Source organism: Oncorhynchus mykiss, chromosome 23, assembly GCF_057628025.1.
Source record: "Oncorhynchus mykiss isolate SJ-2025 chromosome 23, ASM5762802v1, whole genome shotgun sequence".
NCBI classification, from domain to species: domain Eukaryota; kingdom Metazoa; phylum Chordata; class Actinopteri; order Salmoniformes; family Salmonidae; genus Oncorhynchus; species Oncorhynchus mykiss.
Window position 1 is genome coordinate 57,189,785 of NC_143044.1, and position 25,324 is coordinate 57,215,108.

The 25,324-nt window shown below is 42.7% G+C and overlaps 1 protein-coding gene across 1 annotated transcript; it reads left to right on the forward strand.

The window, feature by feature from the left end:
* Window positions 1–277: 277 nt before the first annotated feature.
* Window positions 278–25,324, forward strand: LOC110531701 (cytochrome P450 4F3). The gene is made up of 13 exons (XM_090217753.1): window positions 278–431; window positions 7,278–7,515; window positions 10,545–10,689; window positions 13,876–13,929; window positions 14,820–14,947; window positions 16,029–16,150; window positions 17,984–18,130; window positions 18,294–18,502; window positions 19,784–19,913; window positions 20,945–21,078; window positions 22,929–22,993; window positions 23,108–23,190; window positions 23,371–25,324. The coding sequence occupies exons 2-13, from the start codon at window positions 7,279–7,281 to the stop codon at window positions 23,546–23,548; spliced, it is 1,632 nt and encodes a 543-aa protein (XP_090073879.1). The 5' UTR covers window positions 278–431; window position 7,278; the 3' UTR covers window positions 23,549–25,324.

Sequence of the window (25,324 nt, forward strand, 5' to 3'; positions counted from 1 at the left end):
AGCCTAACGGGATCACTGACAGCTGCCTTGAAGGACACAAATAAAACCTGCTTTCTGCTACTAAGATCAGTGAAATGTGAACTGACAACGGAGTGAAGAGCAGAAATCTCAACTAGCCAGAAAGTTGCAACAATGAAGAATTGAGTGTGTGCCCGTCCACGTGAAGGACTTTCGGCACAACACCGGTGGAGGTGTAGCGACGATCCTGAGGACTGACATGGGATGGGCGCCTTCCGAGCCAACTAGGGCGTGACAGCCCAGCGCGCTGGCTTATACATCCCCGGTTCCATCAGTGGCGCCCCCCGACGTCACCACCAACCGGAAAGCAAGCACTCCCGATGCTTCGTTTGGTGGCTTCAACATTCTGTAAGGACCGACGCTGGAGATGAGAAGCAGATACGGGGAGTTGAACGTTTATTCGGAGCAGACAGGTAACAGGAACAGCGTCAGCGCACGGGTATACAGAGACACACAAACACGAATGCTGAAGCGGGGGACAGACAGACATAGGGGAGGGAATGACAGAGGTGATTGAGTCCAGGTGAGTCCAATAATCGTGATGAGCATGACGGGGGCAGGCAGGTGTCGGTGATGATGGTGGCTGGAGTGCGTAATGCTGGGAAGCCTGGAGGGAAGAGCGCGAGCAGGCATGACATCCAGAGAAACCGAGATTGAAATAAAATCTATATTCATGAAATTACTATAGGTGGAAATAAGATGACCCCAAAGCTATTTTTTTATGATTGATACAGAAACATTAAACAATTATTACGTTTTTTTAAGAACAAGTTAATTGGCAAAGTCATGTAACATTGGAAGAATTGAAAAACCACCTTTGGCCTATGATAAAAAATGATGCCTCTGGGTATCAGAATGTGGGAGAGCGGTGGAGAATCACGGAGTAGGATATATGGGAGTTGTAGTTTTAAGGAGTGGGAAGAAAATAGCCTACATGCCTACAGTATGCAATGTAACTGTACAGCGCAACACATCCTTTAAAATATCAACACCCGCATGGTGACTGTCTCCCAAATGACACCCCATTCCCTTTCTAGTGCACTACTTTTGACCAGGGCCCATAGGGTTAGAGCATGTTGTAGGTTCCTGTTGTAGGTTCCTGTTGTGTGTTGAGCCAGTGTGTGGTGGAAGAGATTAAGATAAAGAGACGTTGAAAGGGTGAGACTGTCTCAATGCACGAGAGGAACTAAAGCAAGCCAGTCAGATCTTATAAGGCAAGTATCTGTGTGAGCAGACGACCAGCTATAATTAGGACTACTGTAGATGTCAGTCATTATTTATTGAAGCTAGAAAAGCCATCATACCGAGCGTACTGAGTTGGTTTAGGATATATTGTTATTCACCGAGAATTGGATTCTCTTTGCACTGTGTAGGCCTACTTCACAGTCTATGAGCACAGTATTACATCAGTTGAGATGCATCGTGTTGAAGAGCTTCTGTTTCTGTTGACCAAGCGGGACGTTTTTCTATGTGTTCTCAACCCTTGTTGGGTCTCTACTCTCTATCATACAGGATGGATTAGACTAGAGAAGAGTAGAATAGAGTGGAATAGAAAACAGTAGAATAGAGTGGAAGAAAACAATAGAATAGTGTAGAAGAAAACAGTAGAATAGAGTAGAATAGAAAACAGTAGAATAGAGTAGAAGAAAACAATAGAATAGTGTAGAAGAAAACAGTAGAATAGAGTGGAATAGAAAACAGTAGAATAGAGTAGAATAGAAAACAGTAGAATAGAGTGGAATAGAAAACAGTAGAATAGAGTAGAATAGAAAACAGTAGAATAGAGTAGAATAGAAAACAGTAGAATAGAGTAGAAGAAAACAATAGAATAGTGTAGAAGAAAACAGTAGAATAGAGTAGAGTAGAAAACAGTAGAGTAGAGTAGAATAGAGTAGAGTAGAAAACAGTAGAGTAGAGTAGAATAGAGTAGAAAACAGTAGAGTAGAGTAGAATAGAGTAGAGTAGAAAACAGTAGAGTAGAGTAGAATAGAGTAGAGTAGAAAACAGTAGAGTAGAGTAGAATAGAGTAGAGTAGAAAACAGTAGAGTAGAGTAGAATAGAGTGGAATAGAGTAGAAAACAGTAGAGTAGAGTAGAATAGAGTAGAGTAGAAAACAGTAGAGTAGAGTAGAATAGAGTAGAGTAGAAAACAGTAGAATAGAGTAGAATAGAGTAGAGTAGAAAACAGTAGAATAGAGTAGAATAGAGTAGAGTAGAAAACAGTAGAGTAGAATAGAGTAGAGTAGAAAACAGTAGAGTAGAAGAAAACAGGTGAATAGTGTTGAAGAAAACAGTAGAATAGAGTAGAATAGAGTAGAGTAGAAAACAGTAGAGTAGAGTAGAATAGAGTAGAAAACAGTAGAGTAGAGTAGAATAGAAAACAGTAGAATAGAGTAGAATAGAGTAGAAAACAGTAGAGTAGAAGAAAACAGGTGAATAGTGTTGAAGAAAACAGTAGAATAGAGTAGAATAGAGTAGAGTAGAAAACAGTAGAGTAGAGTAGAATAGAGTAGAGTAGAAAACAGTAGAATAGAATAGAGTAGAGTAGAATAGAGTGGAATAGAAAACAGTAGAATAGAGTAGAGTAGAGTAGAAAACAGTAGAGTAGAAGAAAACAGGTGAATAGTGTTGAAGAAAACAGTAGAATAGAGTAGAATAGAGTAGAGTAGAAAACAGTAGAGTAGAGTAGAATAGAGTAGAGTAGAAAACAGTAGAGTAGAATAGAGTAGAGTAGAAAACAGTAGAGTAGAAGAAAACAGGTGAATAGTGTTGAAGAAAACAGTAGAATAGAGTAGAATAGAGTAGAAAACAGTAGAGTAGAGTAGAATAGAGTGGAATAGAAAACAGTAGAATAGAATAGAGTAGAGTAGAATAGAGTGGAATAGAAAACAGTAGAATAGAGTAGAGTAGAGTAGAAAACAGTAGAGTAGAAGAAAACAGGTGAATAGTGTTGAAGAAAACAGTAGAATAGAGTAGAATAGAGTAGAGTAGAAAACAGTAGAGTAGAGTAGAATAGAGTAGAGTAGAAAACAGTAGAGTAGAATAGAGTAGAGTAGAAAACAGTAGAGTAGAAGAAAACAGGTGAATAGTGTTGAAGAAAACAGTAGAATAGAGTAGAATAGAGTAGAGTAGAAAACAGTAGAGTAGAGTAGAATAGAGTAGAGTAGAAAACAGTAGAGTAGAATAGAGTAGAGTAGAATAGAAAACAGTAGAATAGAGTGGAATAGAAAACAGTAGAATAGAGTAGAATAGAAAACAGTAGAATAGAGTGGAATAGAAAACAGTAGAATAGAGTGGAATAGAAAACAGTAGAATAGAGTAGAATAGAAAACAGTAGAATAGAGTAGAAGAAAACAATAGAATAGTGTAGAAGAAAACAGTAGAATAGAGTAGAGTAGAAAACAGTAGAGTAGAGTAGAATAGAGTAGAGTAGAAAACAGTAGAGTAGAGTAGAATAGAGTAGAAAACAGTAGAGTAGAGTAGAATAGAGTAGAGTAGAAAACAGTAGAGTAGAGTAGAATAGAGTAGAGTAGAAAACAGTAGAGTAGAGTAGAATAGAGTAGAGTAGAAAACAGTAGAGTAGAGTAGAATAGAGTGGAATAGAGTAGAAAACAGTAGAGTAGAGTAGAATAGAGTAGAGTAGAAAACAGTAGAGTAGAGTAGAATAGAGTAGAGTAGAAAACAGTAGAATAGAGTAGAATAGAGTAGAGTAGAAAACAGTAGAATAGAGTAGAATAGAGTAGAGTAGAAAACAGTAGAGTAGAATAGAGTAGAGTAGAAAACAGTAGAGTAGAAGAAAACAGGTGAATAGTGTTGAAGAAAACAGTAGAATAGAGTAGAATAGAGTAGAGTAGAAAACAGTAGAGTAGAGTAGAATAGAGTAGAAAACAGTAGAGTAGAGTAGAATAGAGTGGAATAGAAAACAGTAGAATAGAGTAGAATAGAGTAGAAAACAGTAGAGTAGAGTAGAATAGAGTGGAATAGAAAACAGTAGAATAGAATAGAGTAGAGTAGAATAGAGTGGAATAGAAAACAGTAGAATAGAGTAGAGTAGAGTAGAAAACAGTAGAGTAGAAGAAAACAGGTGAATAGTGTTGAAGAAAACAGTAGAATAGAGTAGAATAGAGTAGAGTAGAAAACAGTAGAGTAGAGTAGAATAGAGTAGAGTAGAAAACAGTAGAGTAGAATAGAGTAGAGTAGAAAACAGTAGAGTAGAAGAAAACAGGTGAATAGTGTTGAAGAAAACAGTAGAATAGAGTAGAATAGAGTAGAAAACAGTAGAGTAGAGTAGAATAGAGTGGAATAGAAAACAGTAGAATAGAATAGAGTAGAGTAGAATAGAGTGGAATAGAAAACAGTAGAATAGAGTAGAGTAGAGTAGAAAACAGTAGAGTAGAAGAAAACAGGTGAATAGTGTTGAAGAAAACAGTAGAATAGAGTAGAATAGAGTAGAGTAGAAAACAGTAGAGTAGAGTAGAATAGAGTAGAGTAGAAAACAGTAGAGTAGAATAGAGTAGAGTAGAAAACAGTAGAGTAGAAGAAAACAGGTGAATAGTGTTGAAGAAAACAGTAGAATAGAGTAGAATAGAGTAGAGTAGAAAACAGTAGAGTAGAGTAGAATAGAGTAGAGTAGAAAACAGTAGAGTAGAATAGAGTAGAGTAGAAAACAGTAGAGTAGAAGAAAACAGTAGAATAGAGTAGAAAACAGTAGAGTAGAGTAGAATAGAGTAGAGTAGAAAACAGTAGAGTAGAGTAGAATAGAGTAGAGTAGAAAACAGTAGAGTAGAGTAGAATAGAGTAGAGTATAATAGAAAACAGTAGAATAGAGTAGAGAAGAAAACAGTAGAATAGAGTAGAGTAGAAAACAGTAGAGTAGAGTAGAATAGAGTAGAGTAGAAAACAGTAGAATAGAGTAGAGTAGAATAGAGTGGAATAGAAAACAGTAGAATAGAGTAGAAAACAGTAGAGTAGAGTAGAATAGAGTAGAGTAGAAAACAGTAGAGTAGAGTAGAATAGAGTGGAATAGAAAACAGTAGAATAGAGTAGAAAACAGTAGAGTAGAGTAGAATAGAGTAGAGTAGAAAACAGTAGAGTAGAGTAGAATAGAGTAGAGTAGAAAACAGTAGAGTAGAGTAGAATAGAGTAGAGTAGAAAACAGTAGAGTAGAGTAGAATAGAGTGGAATAGAGTAGAAAACAGTAGAGTAGAGTAGAATAGAGTAGAGTAGAAAACAGTAGAGTAGAGTAGAATAGAGTAGAGTAGAAAACAGTAGAATAGAGTAGAATAGAGTAGAGTAGAAAACAGTAGAATAGAGTAGAATAGAGTAGAGTAGAAAACAGTAGAGTAGAATAGAGTAGAGTAGAAAACAGTAGAGTAGAAGAAAACAGGTGAATAGTGTTGAAGAAAACAGTAGAATAGAGTAGAATAGAGTAGAGTAGAAAACAGTAGAGTAGAGTAGAATAGAGTAGAGTAGAAAACAGTAGAGTAGAATAGAGTAGAGTAGAAAACAGTAGAGTAGAAGAAAACAGTAGAATAGAGTAGAAAACAGTAGAGTAGAGTAGAATAGAGTAGAGTAGAAAACAGTAGAGTAGAGTAGAATAGAGTAGAGTAGAAAACAGTAGAGTAGAGTAGAATAGAGTAGAGTATAATAGAAAACAGTAGAATAGAGTAGAGAAGAAAACAGTAGAATAGAGTAGAGTAGAAAACAGTAGAGTAGAGTAGAATAGAGTAGAGTAGAAAACAGTAGAATAGAGTAGAGTAGAATAGAGTGGAATAGAAAACAGTAGAATAGAGTAGAAAACAGTAGAGTAGAGTAGAATAGAGTAGAGTAGAAAACAGTAGAGTAGAGTAGAATAGAGTGGAATAGAAAACAGTAGAATAGAGTAGAAAACAGTAGAGTAGAGTAGAATAGAGTAGAGTAGAAAACAGTAGAGTAGAGTAGAATAGAGTAGAGTAGAAAACAGTAGAGTAGAGTAGAATAGAGTAGAGTAGAAAACAGTAGAGTAGAGTAGAATAGAGTGGAATAGAGTAGAAAACAGTAGAGTAGAGTAGAATAGAGTAGAGTAGAAAACAGTAGAGTAGAGTAGAATAGAGTAGAGTAGAAAACAGTAGAATAGAGTAGAATAGAGTAGAGTAGAAAACAGTAGAATAGAGTAGAATAGAGTAGAGTAGAAAACAGTAGAGTAGAGTAGAATAGAGTAGAAAACAGTAGAGTAGAGTAGAATAGAGTGGAATAGAAAACAGTAGAATAGAGTAGAATAGAGTAGAAAACAGTAGAGTACAGTAGAATAGAGTAGAGTAGAAAACAGTAGAGTAGAGTAGAATAGAGTGGAATAGAAAACAGTAGAATAGAGTAGAATAGAGTAGAAAACAGTAGAGTAGAATAGAGTAGAGTAGAATAGAGTGGAATAGAAAACAGTAGAATAGAGTAGAATAGAGTAGAGTAGAAAACAGTAGAGTAGAATAGAGTAGAGTAGAAAACAGTAGAGTAGAAGAAAACAGGTGAATAGTGTTGAAGAAAACAGTAGAATAGAGTAGAATAGAGTAGAGTAGAAAACAGTAGAGTAGAATAGAGTAGAGTAGAAAACAGTAGAGTAGAAGAAAACAGTAGAATAGAGTAGAAAACAGTAGAGTAGAGTAGAATAGAGTAGAGTAGAAAACAGTAGAGTAGAGTAGAATAGAGTAGAGTAGAAAACAGTAGAGTAGAGTAGAATAGAAAACAGTAGAGTAGAGTAGAATAGAGTAGAATAGAATAGAGTAGAGTAGAATAGAGTAGAATAGAGTAGAGAAGAAAACAGTAGAATAGAGTAGAATAGAAAACAGTAGAATAGAGTAGAGTAGAAAACAGTAGAGTAGAGTAGAATAGAAAACAGTAGAGTAGAGTAGAGTAGAAAACAGTAGAGTAGAGTAGAGTAGAAAACAGTAGAGTAGAGTAGAATAGAAAACAGTAGAGTAGAGTAGAATAGAAAACAGTAGAGTAGAGTAGAATAGAAAACAGTAGAAGAGTAGAGTAGAAAACAATAGAATAGAGTAATATAGAATAGAATAGAATAGAGTAGAGTAGGAAACAGTAGAATAGAATAGAGTCTGACTAGAACTTTACCTGTAGAGACTTACCAGATACTGACTAGAACTTTACCTGTAGAGACTAGAATAGAGTTGAGTAGAAAACAGTAGAGCAGAATAGAAAACCCTAGGATAGAAAACAGTAGAGTAGAATAGCTTTATTTGACTTAAGGTTGATGGTATTGTTTCTATGCAGGATGGCTGTTATTGATGCCGTGCTGGATCGTCTGCTAGATGGATTCCTGGGTCTGGGTCGTCTCCTGTCTCCTCTCTGCTCCCTCTATGTTCTCCTCCAGCTCTCTGCTCTGGTTGTCCTCCTCCTCCTGTCCCTCCGTGTCGTCTGTCTGCTGTGGAGCCATGCTCAGTTCACCAGACGTCTCCGGTGCTTCAGTAAACCCCCCACACAAAACTGGCTGATGGGACACCTGGGAGAGGTGAGAAAACAGACTCTCTGTGTGTGTGTGTGTATGTATGTGTACAGACTGAATGAATGGATGGAATTGATAGGACATTAACCCCTACACTACAACCTGCATGTTGAGATGATTTTTTTTTTGACTTTGGTTAATAAAGCTGATCCAATATTAATTTAAATGTATGTTGCTCCAGGGAAAGGAAATGTTTTTGTTGTTGTTGTGAATTCAGTGGATGTTTTAAGTCTCAGTGACCACCATTTTGTATTAGGCTAGTGAAGCTGACTGTTAGGCAACAGTGCTTTGTTGACAGGAAAAGGTTCTTCCTGTTGTTCAGAAGGGTAAGCTACTGTAAGTGTTGCACCACAAACACTGAAAACTAAAGTCCGTCTTTTACAACTCTAGTTGTCAACACTGAAAACTAAAGTCCGTCTTTTACAACTCTAGTTGTCAACACTGAAAACTAAAGTCTGTCTTTTACAACTCCAGTTGTCAACACTGAAAACGAGTGTGTTTTTACAGCTCCAGTCGTCAACACTGAAAACGAGTGTGTTTTTACAGCTCCAGTTGTCAACACTGAAAACGAGTCTGTTTTTACAGCTCCAGTCGTCAACACTGAAAACGAGTCTGTTTTTACAGCTCCAGTCGTCAACACTGAAAACGAGTCTGTTTTTACAGCTCCAGTCGTCAACACTGAAAACGAGTCTGTTTTTACAGCTCCAGTCGTCAACACTGAAAACGAGTCTGTTTTTACAGCTCCAGTCGTCAACACTGAAAACGAGTCTGTTTTTACAGCTCCAGTCGTCAACACTGAAAACGAGTCTGTTTTTACAGCTCCAGTCGTCAACACTGAAAACGAGTCTGTTTTTACAGCTCCAGTCGTCAACACTGAAAACGAGTCTGTTTTTACAGCTCCAGTCGTCAACACTGAAAACGAGTCTGTTTTTACAGCTCCAGTCGTCAACACTGAAAACGAGTCTGTTTTTACAGCTCCAGTCGTCAACACTGAAAACGAGTCTGTTTTTACAGCTCCAGTCGTCAACACTGAAAACGAGTCTGTTTTTACAGCTCCAGTCGTCAACACTGAAAACGAGTCTGTTTTTACAGCTCCAGTCGTCAACACTGAAAACGAGTCTGTTTTTACAGCTCCAGTCGTCAACACTGAAAACGAGTCTGTTTTTACAACTCCAGTCGTCAACACTGAAAACGAGTCTGTTTTTACAGCTCCAGTCGTCAACACTGAAAACGAGTCTGTTTTTACAGCTCCAGTTGTCAACACTGAAAACAAGTCTGTTTTTACAGCTCCAGTCGTCAACACTGAAAACTAGTCTGTTTTTACAGCTCCAGTCGTCAACACTGAAAACGAGTCTGTTTTTACAGCTCCAGTTGTCAACACTGAAAACGAGTCTGTTTTTACAGCTCCAGTCGTCAACACTGAAAACGAGTCTGTTTTTACAACTCCAGTCGTCAACACTGAAAACGAGTCTGTTTTTACAGCTCCAGTCGTCAACACTGAAAACGAGTCTGTTTTTACAGCTCCAGTTGTCAACACTGAAAACGAGTCTGTTTTTACAGCTCCAGTCGTCAACACTGAAAACGAGTCTGTTTTTACAACTCCAGTCGTCAACACTGAAAACGAGTCTGTTTTTACAGCTCCAGTCGTCAACACTGAAAACGAGTCTGTTTTTACAACTCCAGTCGTCAACACTGAAAACGAGTCTGTTTTTACAGCTCCAGTCGTCAACACTGAAAACGAGTCTGTTTTTACAGCTCCAGTCGTCAACACTGAAAACGAGTCTGTTTTTACAGCTCCAGTCGTCAACACTGAAAACGAGTCTGTTTTTACAGCTCCAGTCGTCAACACTGAAAACGAGTCTGTTTTTACAGCTCCAGTCGTCAACACTGAAAACGAGTCTGTTTTTACAGCTCCAGTCGTCAACACTGAAAACAAGTCTGTTTTTACAGCTCCAGTCGTCAACACTGAAAACGAGTCTGTTTTTACAGCTCCAGTCGTCAACACTGAAAACAAGTCTGTTTTTACAGCTCCAGTCGTCAACACTGAAAACAAGTCTGTTTTTACAGCTCCATTCGTCAACACTGAAAACGAGTCTGTTTTTACAGCTCCAGTCGTCAACACTGAAAACGAGTCTGTTTTTACAGCTCCAGTCGTCAACACTGAAAACGAGTCTGTTTTTACAGCTCCAGTCGTCAACACTGAAAACGAGTCTGTTTTTACAGCTCCAGTCGTAAAGCCCTTTACAGTACAAAACATCTCCTTGTAAAGTCTTCATTGACCACTCGTTCCACACCACTATCCCCCAGCCTGCGGCTCTAAAGGAGTAGCTTTGTATCAGTCCTGCAGTTGTTTCAGCAGTGGGTTTTTGTGACACCCGTGACTGGATATTGCACATGGAAGTTTGGTTTCAGCAATAGTACAGCATGAAACATTACCTTCAAATGTCCCAATGCTGGAGGAACCTCCCCCCCAGCCTCCCTAATGTTGCCAACACTGTAGGCCTTTGATGTAGGCCTCCCCAACACTGTAGGCCTTTGATGTAGGCCTCCCCAACACTGTAGGCCTTTGATGTAGGCCTCCCCAACACTGTAGGCCTTTGATGTAGGCCTCCCCAACACTGTAGGCCTTTGATGTAGGCCTCCCCAACACTGTAGGCCTTTGATGTAGGCCTCCCCAACACTGTAGGCCTTTGATGTAGGCCTCCCCAACACTGTAGGCCTTTGATGTAAGGCCTCCCCAACACTGTAGGCCTTTCTTTGTTTCCCTAATGAAATATACTTGTTTATCTTTATTCATATATTATAAACACAATGTGTTTCTACCTACGTGTGTGTGTGGTGTGTGTGTGTTTCTACCTACGTGTGTGTGTGTGTTTACCTATGTGTGTGTGTGTTTCTACCTACGTGTGTGTGTGTGTGGTGTGTGTGTGTGTGTGTGTGGTGTGTGTTTCTACCTACGTGTGTGTGTGTGTGTGTGTGTGGTGTGTGTGGTGTGTGTGTGTGTGTGTGTGTGTGGTGTGTGTGTGTGTGTGTAGATGCGGAGCACGGAGGAGGGCCTGCAGGCGGTGGATCAGTTGGTAAGAACCTACAGCCACTCCTGCTCCTGGTTTCTGGGCCCCTTCTACTCCCTGGTACGACTCTTCCACCCTGACTACATCAAGCCTCTGCTGCTGGCACCAGGTACATACATCTTTCACTCCTGGGTGCTGTTCATTAGGGCACCAAACTGAAGAAAACCCAACTGTAACCCAGGAGGGACTAACTGGAATTGTCCAATAAGAAGGGCTCATTTTCATTTCCCATTGCTAAATGTTTCAAAACGTTTTTTTACTTGTGTGCCCTAATGAACAGTGTGCCCTAATGAACAGTGTGCCCTAATGAACAGTGTGCCCTAATGAACAGTGTGCCCTGTATACAGAATACCACTTCATTTAGTCCATGGACCAGAGGGCCACATTTCACACATTTGTCTACTTTGGGCTGGCAAAGTCTAACAAACCATTTTCAGTAAGATCCATCCATGTCCGTGGGTAATATTTCGATATCAATAACATGGTAGCTAAATGTGTCTATCACTACATTATATGTTACGACCCCTCAGTCATAGACTGAGGGAATGAAATCTAGTTCGGTGTTGTCAGGGAACAATCTTCTCATACTAACTCAATTTGATATATTATTCACTTGATGACACAACACTATTTAAGGTATGAAACTATTGGGATTGGTAATGACATGTCTATGGGGCCACCTTGAGGGGTACCAATGTTATACACGTATTCATGTAGTGGTGCAAGGAGACAGAATGGGCAGTATAGGGATGTGCTCTGTTACCACGTGACGAGGGTGTGAGGTACTTAAGTGAAAAAAAATACTTTCAAGTACTACTTAAGTTGTTTGTTTGTGGTATCTTACAGATCACACCTTCCCTGTCAGCATGCTGGGTGTTAATATGCAGCAGAGTATTGTGTCAACTAGAAAAACAACATGGTACCAGATATAGATATCTTTATTTCCGTGACCGACTTCCCTAAAAACAAAAATGTTGTTCTGCTATTTGAAACACTCTGGTTTCAATGGTGAATCAGTCGAGGTAAATCATTAGACACAACAGCCCCCCCCCAAAAAATGGACCAATCTCGTGGTTTATAACATAACATCCATCCAATAGGAAGGATCCATTGCTGTTTGAAACAGTCATTTTCAATGAGCATGTGAACATTCCAACTTCTCTTCAACATTCTTTAATCAGCCTTCAAACATTTTAGACTCGTATTCAACAAGATACTGTATATAAATGTGTGAAAACATCATTTTATTTGGAGAGGTTATGTATTTAATATGATCAGGGGCTTGTGGAGAACAACTGAATACCATCAAAGCTTTGCCACCCTAAAGTGGATACATTTTCCCACTGGCCCATAGACTAATAGGCTGTCTGTCATAGCTGCAGCAAGATGTTTTGAATAGGGGGGGGTCCTGCTCACCCAAGCTCCCATACACACTCCCGTCCTGCTCACCCAAGCTCCCATACACACTCCCGTCCTGCTCACCCAAGCTCCCATACACACTCCCGTCCTGCTCACCCAAGCTCCCATACACACTCCCGTCCTGCTCACCCAAGCTCCCATACACACTCCCGTCCTGCTCACCCAAGCTCCCATACACACTCCCGTCCTGCTCACCCAAGCTCCCATACACACTCCCGTCCTGCTCACCCGAGCTCCCATACACACTCCCGTCCTGCTCACCCAAGCTCCCATACACACTCCCGTCCTGCTCACCCAAGCTCCCATACACACTCCCGTCCTGCTCACTCAAGCTCCCATACACACTCCCGTCCTGCTCACCCAAGCTCCCATACACACTCCCGTCCTGCTCACTCAAGCTCCCATACACACTCCCGTCCTGCTCACCCAAGCTCCCATACACACTCCCGTCCTGCTCACTCAAGCTCCCATACACACTCCCGTCCTGCTCACCCGAGCTCCCATACACACTCCAGTCCTGCTCACCCGAGCTCCCATACACACTCCCGTCCTGCTCACTCAAGCTCCCATACACACTCCCGTCCTGCTCACCCGAGCTCCCATACACACTCCCGTCCTGCTCACCCGAGCTCCCATACACATTCCTGTCCTGCTCACCCGAGCTCCCATACACACTCCCGTCCTGCTCACCCAAGCTCCCATACACACTCCAGTCCTGCTCACCCAAGCTCCCATACACACTCCCGTCCTGCTCACCCAAGCTCCCATACACACTCCCGTCCTGCTCACCCAAGCTCCCATACACACTCCAGTCCTGCTCACCCAAGCTCCCATACACACTCCCGTCCTGCTCACCCAAGCTCCCATACACACTCGTCCTGCTCACCCAAGCTCCCATACACACTCCCGTCCTGCTCACCTGAGCTCCCATACACACTCCCGTCCTGCTCACCCAAGCTCCCATACACACTCCAGTCCTGCTCACCCAAGCTCCCATACACACTCCCGTCCTGCTCACCCAAGCTCCCATTAGGCCTACAGACATGACTGCCTACAAAAACACACTGATGGGATACACAAACAGGACAAGCTACATTTTTTTTGCCAAGTCACGACAGCCTTATCACACATTCAAAATGTACTGATTGATTAAAGTGGGGAAATATGTGTTCCAATCACGAGGTAAAGTTTTGGAATAAAAGATGCTTCTCGTCTAGTTTAGGCTTTTTTACGAACTACTAGTGTGTCATTTAGAATAGGTTATAACCCCCCTAACTGCTAGTTTGTCATTTAGAATAGGTTATAACCCCCCCCTAACTGCTAGTTTGTCATTTAGAATAGGTTATAACCCCCCCTAACTGCTAGTTTGAAATTTAGAATAGGTTATAACCACCCTAATGGCTACTGTGTCATTTAGAATAGGTTATAACCACCCTAATGGCCAATGTGTCATTTAAAATTGGTTATAACCCCCCTAACGGCTACCGTGTCATTTAGAATTGGTTATATATTGACTCTTGTAGGTCTTAATTTTGCAAATTAGATAGGCTACCTCACATCTCAATTAGGCTTAACTGTTTGTCGGTTTAGACAGAGAAGATAGGTCTAAACATGTGATTTGGTTGTCCATTGTGCTACTGGCTCTAGTGTGCTAGCTAGCCAGTGTGTTTAAAGTTGAGTTAATTTGTCATGAGAAAAAGGCTTGTGGAAAAAATAACTCCCTCGCATGGTTTTACCATCTCACCACCAGGTGGTGCTGCCGTACCCTCTACACCCTCTATTTCCTGCTGCCATGCTGTCTGCTTTTCTCCTTAGCAAGTAGACCTACAGTGATTATTTTTCTGAATCACCTTCACCATTTTTTCCATCCTTGCAGCTTCCATCACAGTCAAAGATGAGCTTTTCTATGGGTTCCTGAGACCATGGCTGGGTAAGTACAAAACATGAACACCTTTCATTTACTTTACCCATACAATACACTCTCAAATCAAATCCTCTCTCACAGTCACAGTAATATTTCCTATACTATATACAGTACTCTCAGATCCTCTGTCCTAGTGACAGTCACAGTGATATTTCCTATACTATATACAGTACTTTAGGATCCTCTGTCCTAGTGACAGTCACAGTAATATTTCCTATACTATATACAGTACTTTAGGATCCTCTGTCCTAGTCAAAGTTACAGTAATATTTCCTATACTATATACAGTACTTTAGGATCCTCTGTCCTAGTGACAGTCACAGTAATATTTCCTATACTATATACAGTACTTTAGGATCCTCTGTCCTAGTCAAAGTTACAGTAATATTTCCTATACTATATACAGTACTTTAGGATCCTCTGTCCTAGTGACAGTCACAGTAATATTTCCTATACTATATACAGTACTTTAGGATCCTCTGTCCTAGTGACAGTCACAGTAATATTTCCTATACTATATACAGTTCTTTAGGATCCTCTGTACCAGGGACAGTCACAGTAATATTTACTATACTATATACAGTACTTTAGGATCCTCTGTCGTAGTCAAAGTTACAGTAATATTTCCTATACTATATACAGTTCTCTCAGATCCTCTATCCTGGTCACAGTTACAGTAATATTGTCATACAGGACAGAGTCTTCTCCTTCTCTCACAGTCACAGTAATATTGTCATACAGGACAGAGTCTTCTCCTTCTCTCACAGTCACAGTAATATTGTCATACAGGACAGAGTCTTCTCCTTCTCTCACAGTTACAGTAATATTTCCTATACTATATACAGTACTCTCAGATCCTCTATCCTGGTCACAGTTACAGTAATATTGTCATACAGGACAGAGTCTTCTCCTGAGTAACAGAGACGACTGGTTTCGTCGTAGACGTCTACTCACTCCTGCATTCCACTTCGACATCCTCAAGAACTATGTGAAGATCTTCAACCACTCCTCAGACATCATGCATGTGAGTCTATGGAGCAACAGCAGCCATTACGTGGGTTCATTTAAGTAGCAATCAAGCAATCAACACATTTGGCCCATTAAATATGTTAGAGAAACAAGTAGTATATATATATATATATATAGTATAGTTTACAAGTTTATATTTTTTTTGCATCAGCTTCTCTGTTTTTAAACTGCCCTCCGTAATTATTGGGACAGTAAAGTATTTTTTTTAAACTTATTTTAGCTCTATACTTGAAAACTTTGGATCCATATCGGGTGAGGAGTTTAGAAATTACAGCAGTTTTTGTACATAGACCTCCCATTTTAGGGGAGCGAACTAGTAAAAAGTGAAGTATTTGGTCCCGTATTCATAGCACGCAATGACTACATCCAATGAGTTTTACATCCAATGAGTTTTACATCCAATGAGTTTTACATCCAATGAGTTTTACATCCAATGAATTTTACATCCAATGAGTTTGATGCAATTGCTTTTTTTGTTTTGGTTGGGTTTCAGATACAGTGTGTCAGACAGAGGTGGCTGGTGGGAGGAGCTATATCGGTTCAATTCCAGCCATTACAATGAGTCCGTCCTCCTATAGCTCCTCCCACCAGCCTCACCTGGTGTGGCGATGTGGTGAGGTAGGCAACACAAATGTCTCCCATAGAGTTAGTTGGAGGACTTGTTATGGACATAACCCACTATAGCATGTACATTGCCATTGCGTGATTCCACCATTTTAAAGAAGTCAACTTGGTGGGGATTCCTATGGGTTCTAAGTGATCAGCCAAATATCAGAGCATTGTCGCCTGGCTGCAGTGTTTGTAAATTGCTTTAAGCTATATCACTGCCATCTAGTGGCCACAATAAATACATGACACAAGATATGATTCAGGACTCCAGCACTGCAGGTGGCTGTAAATCACCAATATTAGCTTTAGGCTTTTTAAAAACACTAAGAAATAAGAAAATGGACTACTTCAAAATGGAGATAGAACGGGCAGTGTTACTGAGGCTGTCACAGACACCTTAATAGGACAGATACAAAGATGACTCCTCTAATTAACTCTATGGTCTCTCCCCTGTTGGTTGGCGTCAGTCTAAGTGGCGCCGCCTGGTGGCCGAGGGAGAGAGCCGCCAGGACATGTTCAATCACATCAGCCTGATGACTCTGGACAGTCTGCTCAGATGTACCTTCAGCTACAACAGCAACTGCCAGGAGTGAGTAGTCTATGTTTAATATTACAAGAGCCCAGTAACCTTCTACCTCTGTTACTGACTGAAACAAGAGCCTAGTAACCTTCTACCTCTGATACTGACTGAGACAAGAGCCCAGTAACCTTCTACCTCTCATACTGAAACAAGAGCCCAGTAACCTTCTACCTCTGATACTGACTGAAACAAGAGCCCAATAACCTTCTACCTCTGATACTGAGACAAGAGTCCAGTAACCTTCTACCTCTGATACTGAGACAAGAGCCCAATAACCTTCTACCTCTGATACTGAGACAAGAGCCCAGTAACCTTCTACCTCTGTTACTGAGACAAGAGCCCAATAACCTTCTACCTCTGATACTGAGACAAGAGCCCAGTAACCTTCTACCTCTGATACTGAGACAAGAGCCCAATAACCTTCTACCTCTGATACTGAGACAAGAGCCCAGTAACCTTCTACCTCTGATACTGACTGAGACAAGAGCCCAGTAACCTTCTACCACTGATACTGAGACAAGAGCCCAGTAACCTTCTACCTCTGATACTGAGACAAGAGTCCAGTAATCTTCTACCTCTGATACTGACTGAGACAAGAGTCCAGTAACCTTCTACCTCTGATACTGAGACAAGAGCCCAGTAACCATAGTCCCCTCTACCCTCCTCTATCTAACCCTGTCTCCACCCTCCCTCCTCTATCTAACCCTGTCTCTACCCTCCTCCTCTATCTAACCCTGTCTCTACCCTCCCTCCTCTATCTAACCCTGTCTCAATCCTCCCTCCTCTATCTAACCCTGTCTCCATCCTCCCTCCTCTATCTAACCCTGTCTCCTTCCTCCCTCCTCTATCTAACCCTGTCTCCACCCTCCCTCCTCTATCTAACTCTGTCTCCACCCTCCCTCCTCTATCTAACCCTGTCTCTACCCTCCCTTCTCTCTCTAACCCTGTCTCCATCCTCCCTCCTCTAACTAACCCTGTCTCCATCCTCTATCTAACCCTGTCTCCATCCTCCCTCCTCTATCTAACCCTGTCTCCACCCTCCCTCCTCTATCTAACCCTGTCTCCACCCTCCCTCCTCTATCTAACCCTGTCTCCACCCTCCCTCCTCTATCTAACCCTGTCTCTACCCTCCCTTCTCTCTCTAACCCTGTCTCCATCCTCCCTCCTCTAACTAACCCTGTCTCCATCCTCTATCTAACCCTGTCTCCACCCTCCCTCCTCTATCTAACCCTGTCTCCACCCTCCCTCCTCTATCTAACCCTGTCTCCACCCTCCCTCCTCTATCTAACCCTGTCTCTACCCTCCCTCCTCTCTCTAACCCTGTCTCCATCCTCTATCTAACCCTGTCTCCATCCTCCCTCCTCTATCTAACCCTGTCTCCACCCTCCCTCCTCTATCTAACCCTGTCTCCACCCTCCCTCCTCTATCTAACTCTGTCTCCACCCTCCCTCCTCTATCTAACCCTGTCTCTACCCTCCCTCCTCTCTCTAACCCTGTCTCCATCCTCCCTCCTCTAACTAACCCTGTCTCCATCCTCTATCTAACCCTGTCTCTACCCTCCCTCCTCTATCTAACCCTGTCTCCATCCTCCCTCCTCTATCTAACCCTGTCTCCATCCTCCCACCTCTATCTAACCCTGTCTCCATCCTCCCTCCTCTATCTAACCCTGTCTCCATCCTCCCACCTCTATCTAACCCTGTCTCCTCCCTCCTCTATCTAACCCTGTCTCCATCCTCCCTCCTCTATCTAACCCTGTCTCCACCCCCCCTCCTCTATCTAACCCTGTCTCCATCCTCCCTCCTCTATCTAACTCTGTCTGATGGCTCCTTTCCTTTCGTCCAGGAGTTCCAGTGAGTACATAGCAGCCATATTTGAGCTGAGTACCCTGGTGATCGAGCGGAGAGGACGTATCCTGCACCACTGGGACTATCTGTACTGGAGGTCCCCAGAGGGACAGCGCTTCAAACAGGCCTGTAGTGTAGTACACGGGTAAGAAGATTGGCTGAAGATTTCCCTGAAATTCTAATGTTTTCCTGAAATTCCTTTTGGAAGATACCTGGAAACTGGAAATCCAAGATTCCTCCAAAGAGGATTTCTGGAATACTTTGGAATTTTCAGAAAGTAACTCAAGTTCTTACAACCCTATACACAGGTTCACCAGGACTGTTGTCCAGGAGCGCAGAGCACAGCTTCTCCACCGGGGGGAGCCAGAGAGCCACACTGACACCACAGGAGGGGAGGCGAAGAAGAAGAAAAGAGTAGCAGACTTCATTGATTTGTTACTGCTGTCAAAGGATGAGGATGGTCATGGTCTCACAGATGAGGAGATAAAAGCAGAGGCAGACACTTTCATGTTTGGAGGTGATCCTCGAGTGTTCAGATCCACCCTATCCTTTACTGTATTTACCCTGGCAGTAGATCCTATCATAAACTACTGTATTTACCCTGGCAGTATATCCTATCATAAACTACTGTATTTACCCTGGCAGTATATCCTATCATAAACTACTGCATTTACCCTGGCAGTATATCCTATCGTAAACTACTGTATTTACCCTGGCAGTATATCCTATCGTAAACTACTGTATTTACCCTGGCAGTATATCCTATCGTAAACTACTGTATTTACCCTGGCAGTATATCCTATCATAAACTACTGTATTTACCCTGGCAGTATATCCTATCGTAAACTACTGTATTTACCCTGGCAGTATATCCTATCATAAACTACTGTATTTACCCTGGCAGTATATTATATCATAAACTACTGTATTTACCCTGGCAGTATATTCTATCATAAACTACTGTATTTACCCTGGCAGTATATCCTATCATACACTACTGTAATTACCCTGGCAGTATATTCTATCATAAACTACTGTATTTACCCTGGCAGTATATTCTATCATAAACTACTGTATTTACCCTGGCAGTATATTCTATCATAAACTACTGTATTTACCCTGGCAGTATATCCTATCATACACTACTGTAATTACCCTGGCAGTATATTCTATCATAAACTACTGTATTTACCCTGGCAGTATATCCTATCATAAACTACTGTAATTACCCTGGCAGTATATTCTATCATAAACTACTGTATTTACCCTGGCAGTATATTCTATCATAAACTACTGTATTTACCCTGGCAGTATATTCTATCATAAACTACTGTATTTACCCTGGCAGTATATTCTATCATAAACTACTGTATTTACCCTGGCAGTATATCCTATCATACACTACTGTAATTACCCTGGCAGTATATTCTATCATAAACTACTGTATTTACCCTGGCAGTATATCCTATCATAAACTACTGTAATTACCCTGGCAGTATATTCTATCATAAACTACTGTATTTACCCTGGCAGTATATTCTATCATAAACTACTGTCTTTACCCTGGCAGTATATTCTATCATAAACTACTGTCTTTACCCTGGCAGTATATCCTATCATAAACTACTGTATTTACCCTGGCAGTATATCCTGTCATAAACTACTGTATTTACCCTGGCAGTATATCCGATCATAAACTACTGTATTTACCCTGGCAGTATATCCTATCATAAACTACCGTATTCACCCTGGCAGTATACTCTATCATAAACCACTTTGAGACTTTATTCTCTCTCAGGTCATGACACCACGGCCAGCGGGATCAGCTGGGTTCTGTATAACCTGTCTCAGCATCAGGACTACCAGGACCGCTGTAGAGCCGAGGTCAACGACCTGCTACAAGACCGAAAGACAGAGGACTTAGACTGGTCAGCACCTGTCTGTCTGTCCGTCCGTCAGTCTGTCTGTCTGCTTGCCTGTCTGTCTTTGTTTCTGTCAGGGGGATGGGTCATACCACAGGGTGAGGGGGACGGGTCGTACCACAGGGTGAGGGGAGGGGGACGGGTCACACCACAGGGTGAGGGGGACGGGTCATACCACAAGGTGAGGGGGGTGGGTCATACCACAGGGTGAGGGGGACGGGTCATACCACAGGGTGAGGGGGACGGGTCATACCACAGGGTGAGGGGGACGTGTCATACCACAGGGTGAGGGGGACGGGTCATACCACAGGGTGAGGGAGGGGGACGGGTCATACCACAGGGTGAGGGGAAGGGGACGGGTCATACCACAGGGTGAGGGAGGGGGACGGGTCATACCACAGGGTGAGGGGGACGGGTCATACCACAGGGTGAGGGCGATGGGTCATACCACAGGGTGAGGGGGACGGGTCATACCACAGGGTGAGGGGGACGGGTCATACCACAGGGTGAGGGGGACGGGTCATACCACAGGGTGAGGGGGACGGGTCATACCACAGGGGGAGGGCAGGGGGACGGGTCATACCACAGGGTGAGGGGAGGGGAACGGGTCATACCACAAGGTGAGGGGAGGGGGACGGGTCATACCACAGGGTGAGGGGGACAGGTCATACCACAGGGTGAGGGCAGGGGAACGGGTCATACCACAGGGTGAGGGCAGGGGGACGGTTCATACCACAGGCCTTTCTCAAATAGGTCACATTTGTAATAATGAAAAGTCCCGTCCTCTCTTCATCTCAACATGGCAGGAATGTGTTCTCATCGGTCTAGTTCTTTATATGATACAAGGAGAAGATACCACGTTAATAAGAGTAGTCTTGGATCTCTGTAGGCCAAGACTCCCAAAACCACAGAGAGGATACCACTTTAATAAGAGGAGTCTGGGGATCTCTGTAGGCCAAGACTCTCAAAACAGACCAGTCCTTTCTGTGTGTGTGAATGATCCATAAAAGAGTGACTGGTGTGTTGTGTTTCTGCAGGGAGGACCTGAGCAGCCTCCCCTTCACCACCATGTGTATTAAAGAGTCTCTGAGACTGCACTCCCCCGTGTCTGCTGTCACCAGACGATACACGAAGGACATGACGGTGCCAGGGGGACGGGTCATACCACAGGGTGAGAGCAGGGGGACGGGTCATACCACAGGGTGAGGGGGACGGGTCGTACCACAGGGTGAGGGGAGGGGGGACGGGTCATACCACAGGGTGAGGGGGACGGGTCATACCACAGGGTGAGGGAAGGGGGGACAGGTCATACCGCAGGGGGACGGGTCATACCACAGGGTGAGGGCAGGGGGACGGGGCATACCACAGGGTGAGGGGGACGGGTCATACCACAGGGTGAGGGTACGGGTCGTACCACAGGGTGAGGGGAAGGGGGACGGGTCGTACCACAGGGTGTATTTGGGTATATTTGCATATTTAAATACATTAACAGAAAGGGGAGGAACAGAGCTGCAACCACCAAACACTTTCTCAGTCTCCTCTACCTGCTCTGTCTAGACTACCTGCTCTGTCTAGACTACCTGCTCTGTCTAGACTACCTGCTCTGTCTACCCTACCTGCTCTGTCTAGACTACCTGCTCTGTCTAGACTACCTGCTCTGTCTAGACTACCTGCTCTGTCTAGACTACCTGCTCTGTCTACCCTACCTGCTCTGTCTAGACTACCTGCTCTGTCTAGACTACCTGCTCTGTCTAGACTACCTGCTCTGTCTAGACTACCTGCTCTGTCTCCCCTACCTGCTCTGTCTAGACTACCTGCTCTGTCTAGACTACCTGCTCTTGTCTAGACTACCTGCTCTGTCTACCCTACCTGCTCTGTCTAGACTACCTGCTCTGGTTACCCTGCCTGCTCTGTCTAGACTACCTGCTCTGTCTATCCTACCTGCTCTGTCTAGACTACCTGCTCTGTCTACCCTACCTGCTCTGTCTAGACTACCTGCTCTGTCTACCCTACCTGCTCTGTCTAGGCTACCCGCTCTGTCTACCCTACCTGCTCTGTCTACCCTGCCTGCTCTGTCTACCCTGCCTGCTCTGTCTAGACTACCTGCTCTGTCTAGACTACCTGCTCTGTCTACCCTGCCTGCTCTGTCTAGACTGCCTCATGACTTACTGTTGTTGTCGCGTTCTGTTGCATAATTCAACAAATGTGTGGATAGCAGGATACACTCTGATTAGAAATCAACACTCTTGGGTCTAGATTAAACATGCTTTACTGAAACAATCCAGGTGTTCATTTCAGAAGTTGCTGTCATTTCAGCTGATCTAATTTGTGAACATTTCAACTTTTTTTAAATTCCACGAAAAATGTATTCTCTTTTTTTGTGACATACAATACCAGTCAAAGGTTTGGACACACCTACTCATTCAAGGGTTTTTCTTTATTTTTTTAAATGTTCTACATTGTAGAATAGAGTGAAGACATCAACACTATGAAATAACACATATGGAATCATGTAGTAACCAAAAAAGTGTTAAACAAATCAAAATATATTTTATATTTGAGTTTCTTCAAAGTTGCCACCCTTTGCCTTGATGACAGTTTTGCACACGCTTGGCATTCTCTCAACCAGCTTCATGAGCTAGTCACCTGGAATGCATTTAAAAAGTTAATTTGTGGAATTTCTTTCATTAATGCGTTTGAGCCAATCAGTTGTGTTGTGACAAGGTAGGGGTGGTATACAGAAGATAGCCCTATTTGGTAAAAGACCAAGTCCATATTAAGGCAAGAACAGCTCAAATATGCAAAGAGAAAAACCCCGGAATGAGTAGGTGTGTCCAAACGTTTGACTGGTAGTGTGGAGACGGTGCGTTAAATCCCTGGCGAAGCTTCAGCGTTTTTATAGACTATAAACGGAAAGGCAACGTAAACACAGGAAATAGATGGCTGAAGAAGACAGATCCTCAGGTGTGCGGAGCCTGTGCGTTTCTAATACTAATGTCTAATGTATTTTTTCCACGTCAGGTAGCATCTGTCTGGTGAGCATCTATGGGAACCATCACAACCCTGAGATCTGGCCTGACCCAGACGTTAGTACAGTTTACTACATCGACACTCAAGGCTCTGACGAGCTCCTAATATCCTCTCACAGTGCCGCTAACAGTCACTTTAGTCTGATGGCATTTCACTCTTCTTCTCTCCAGGTCTACAACCCCATGCGCTTCGACCCTGAGAACTCAAAGGACCGTTCATCCCATGCCTTCATACCTTTCTCTTCAGGACCTAGGTGTGGATTCTAATTGACATTATATTTATACACATTATGATCCCAGCCCATGCATAACATAGCCTAATGTTTAGAACCTGTTCCCCGATCCGTTTGTGCGTGGCATGACAGTACAAACAGATCCGGAGACCAGGCTATGATGATACAGTATCAACCATCACCGATCATTCTGTGCTATAGGAACTGTATAGGTCAGAAGTTTGCCATGGCGGAGCTGCGTGTGGTGGTGGCGCTGACCTTGAGGAGGTTCCGTTTGACCCCTGGGGGGGTGGAGGTGAGGAGGCTACCCCAGCTGGTGCTCAGGGCCGAGGGGGGGCTGTGGCTGACGCTGGAGACCCTAGACGCCCCCCAGGACTAACCCCTGAACTCCTCTCTCCTCTATGGATCAGACATAGAGAAAACTGGTTTTATGATTTTACTGTATAAACATACGCTGAGTATACGAAACGTTAAGAACACCTTAACACAGTAAAATACATAGGCCTAAAGCCTACAAATAAATAATATAATAAATAGGCCTAAAGCCTACAAATAAACAATAGAATACATAGGCCTAAAGCCTACAAATAAACAATAGAATACATAGGCCTAAAGCCGACAAATACAAACAGCAAAATATCCTGATGAAAATGCAGGTTCTCATGAATGCTCTACTCAGCCTCCCTTTCCATCTGTCTTGACTTGAGCTATGACTCAACGTTATCAGGACAGAGAACCCACATACATACTCATTGCTCTCTCAGATGGATATAAAATAAACCCGTACTTGTTGTTTCTCACAAGTGTATCAGGTTGTGAACTATGCAAACAACGTTTTTCCACTCTGGGAAGGAGAACGGTAAATGACTGTAATACATGCATTAACAGAAATGTAACCAAATGACGGGATGAACGGCACATCTACTATGCCTACTGGTTACATATATGATGGAGAATTGAACAAAACAAACAATCGAAGAGCAAACAATTCACAACAATGAATGTGCAATAATTGTCAGGAGACCGCAGGGGGAACATTCTGGAGAGAGACGCCCATATATTCGCCACACATCTCTCCCCTACTTCTTGTTGCAAAATTTTTAAATTAGTCTCGAGACACATTATCTTCACACATTTGAGATGTTTTTCACTGACAGCCACAACTCAATAATCAGCGAGGTCTATTGCCATGCGCACTGCCCAAATTGCTGGTTTCCCAAATAGGAATAGGCAAACAATCCATAGCAATCCATAGAGACAGAGGGATGCTTTTTCGCTCGCTCGAATGCTTTATCTGAGATTGATGCGTATTTCTGTCTGCGCGCGTCTTGGTCAAATAAATGATCAATATTTTCTATATTTTATTTGGACGGGCAAGGAGGTAGGTAGGGCGGGCCAGCACCCCTAGGTCCCGCACATAACACATAACGTTTCAGACGCATCGGTTTGTGTCAAGAAGTGCAACGCTGCTAGGTTTTTCATGCTCAACCGTTTCCCGTGTGTATCAAGAATGGTCCACCACCTAAAGGACATCCAGCCAACTTGAGAAAAACTGGGGGAAGTACAGGGTGGTACTGGAGGTAGCCTAGCACTTAAGAACGTTGGGTCAGTAACTGAAAGGTCACTGGTTTGAATCCCCTAGCAGACTAGGGGGGGGGGGGGGATCTGTCGATGTGCCCTTGAGCAAGGCACTTAACCCAAGTCGCTCTGGATAAGAGCGTCTGCTAAAGTGTGAAATGGGTCAGCATCCCTGTAGAACACTTTCGACACTTTGTAGAGTCCATGCAGAAGCTGTTCTGAGGGCAAAAGGGGGAGGTGCAACTCAATATCAGGAGGGTGTTCCTAATGTTTTGTCCACTCAGTGTATGTCAGATGTATTAGAACATAAATACATGTAGAAACATCTCAATGCACGGTGAATGTAGGTCGGGCCTACTGAATGTATTAGAACATAAACACATGTAGAAACATCCCAATGCACGGTGAATGTAGGTCGGGCCTACTGAATGTATGTGAACATAAATTCATTAAGTACTTTTCATCTGAATTGTTAATGCGAATTTTATAAGCTATTTTTTTTTGTTGCAGTGTGAGTGCATTGTTATTTTGGGATTCAATAAACATAGCCTTGATGAGTACGGTGCTAGTATCTGAA

What these genes read in the sequence shown, in the direction of transcription:
- LOC110531701 (XM_090217753.1), top strand. Translation starts at nt 7,279, where the DNA reads ATGGCTGTTATTGATGCCGTGCTGGATCGTCTGCTAGATGGATTCCTG. An exon ending in TACAACAGCAACTGCCAGGA is followed by an intron (nt 16,151 to 17,983) that starts GTGAGTAGTCTA and finishes CCTTTCGTCCAG; the next exon opens with GAGTTCCAGTGAGTACATAG. An exon ending in AAGACAGAGGACTTAGACTG is followed by an intron (nt 19,914 to 20,944) that starts GTCAGCACCTGT and finishes GTGTTTCTGCAG; the next exon opens with GGAGGACCTGAGCAGCCTCC.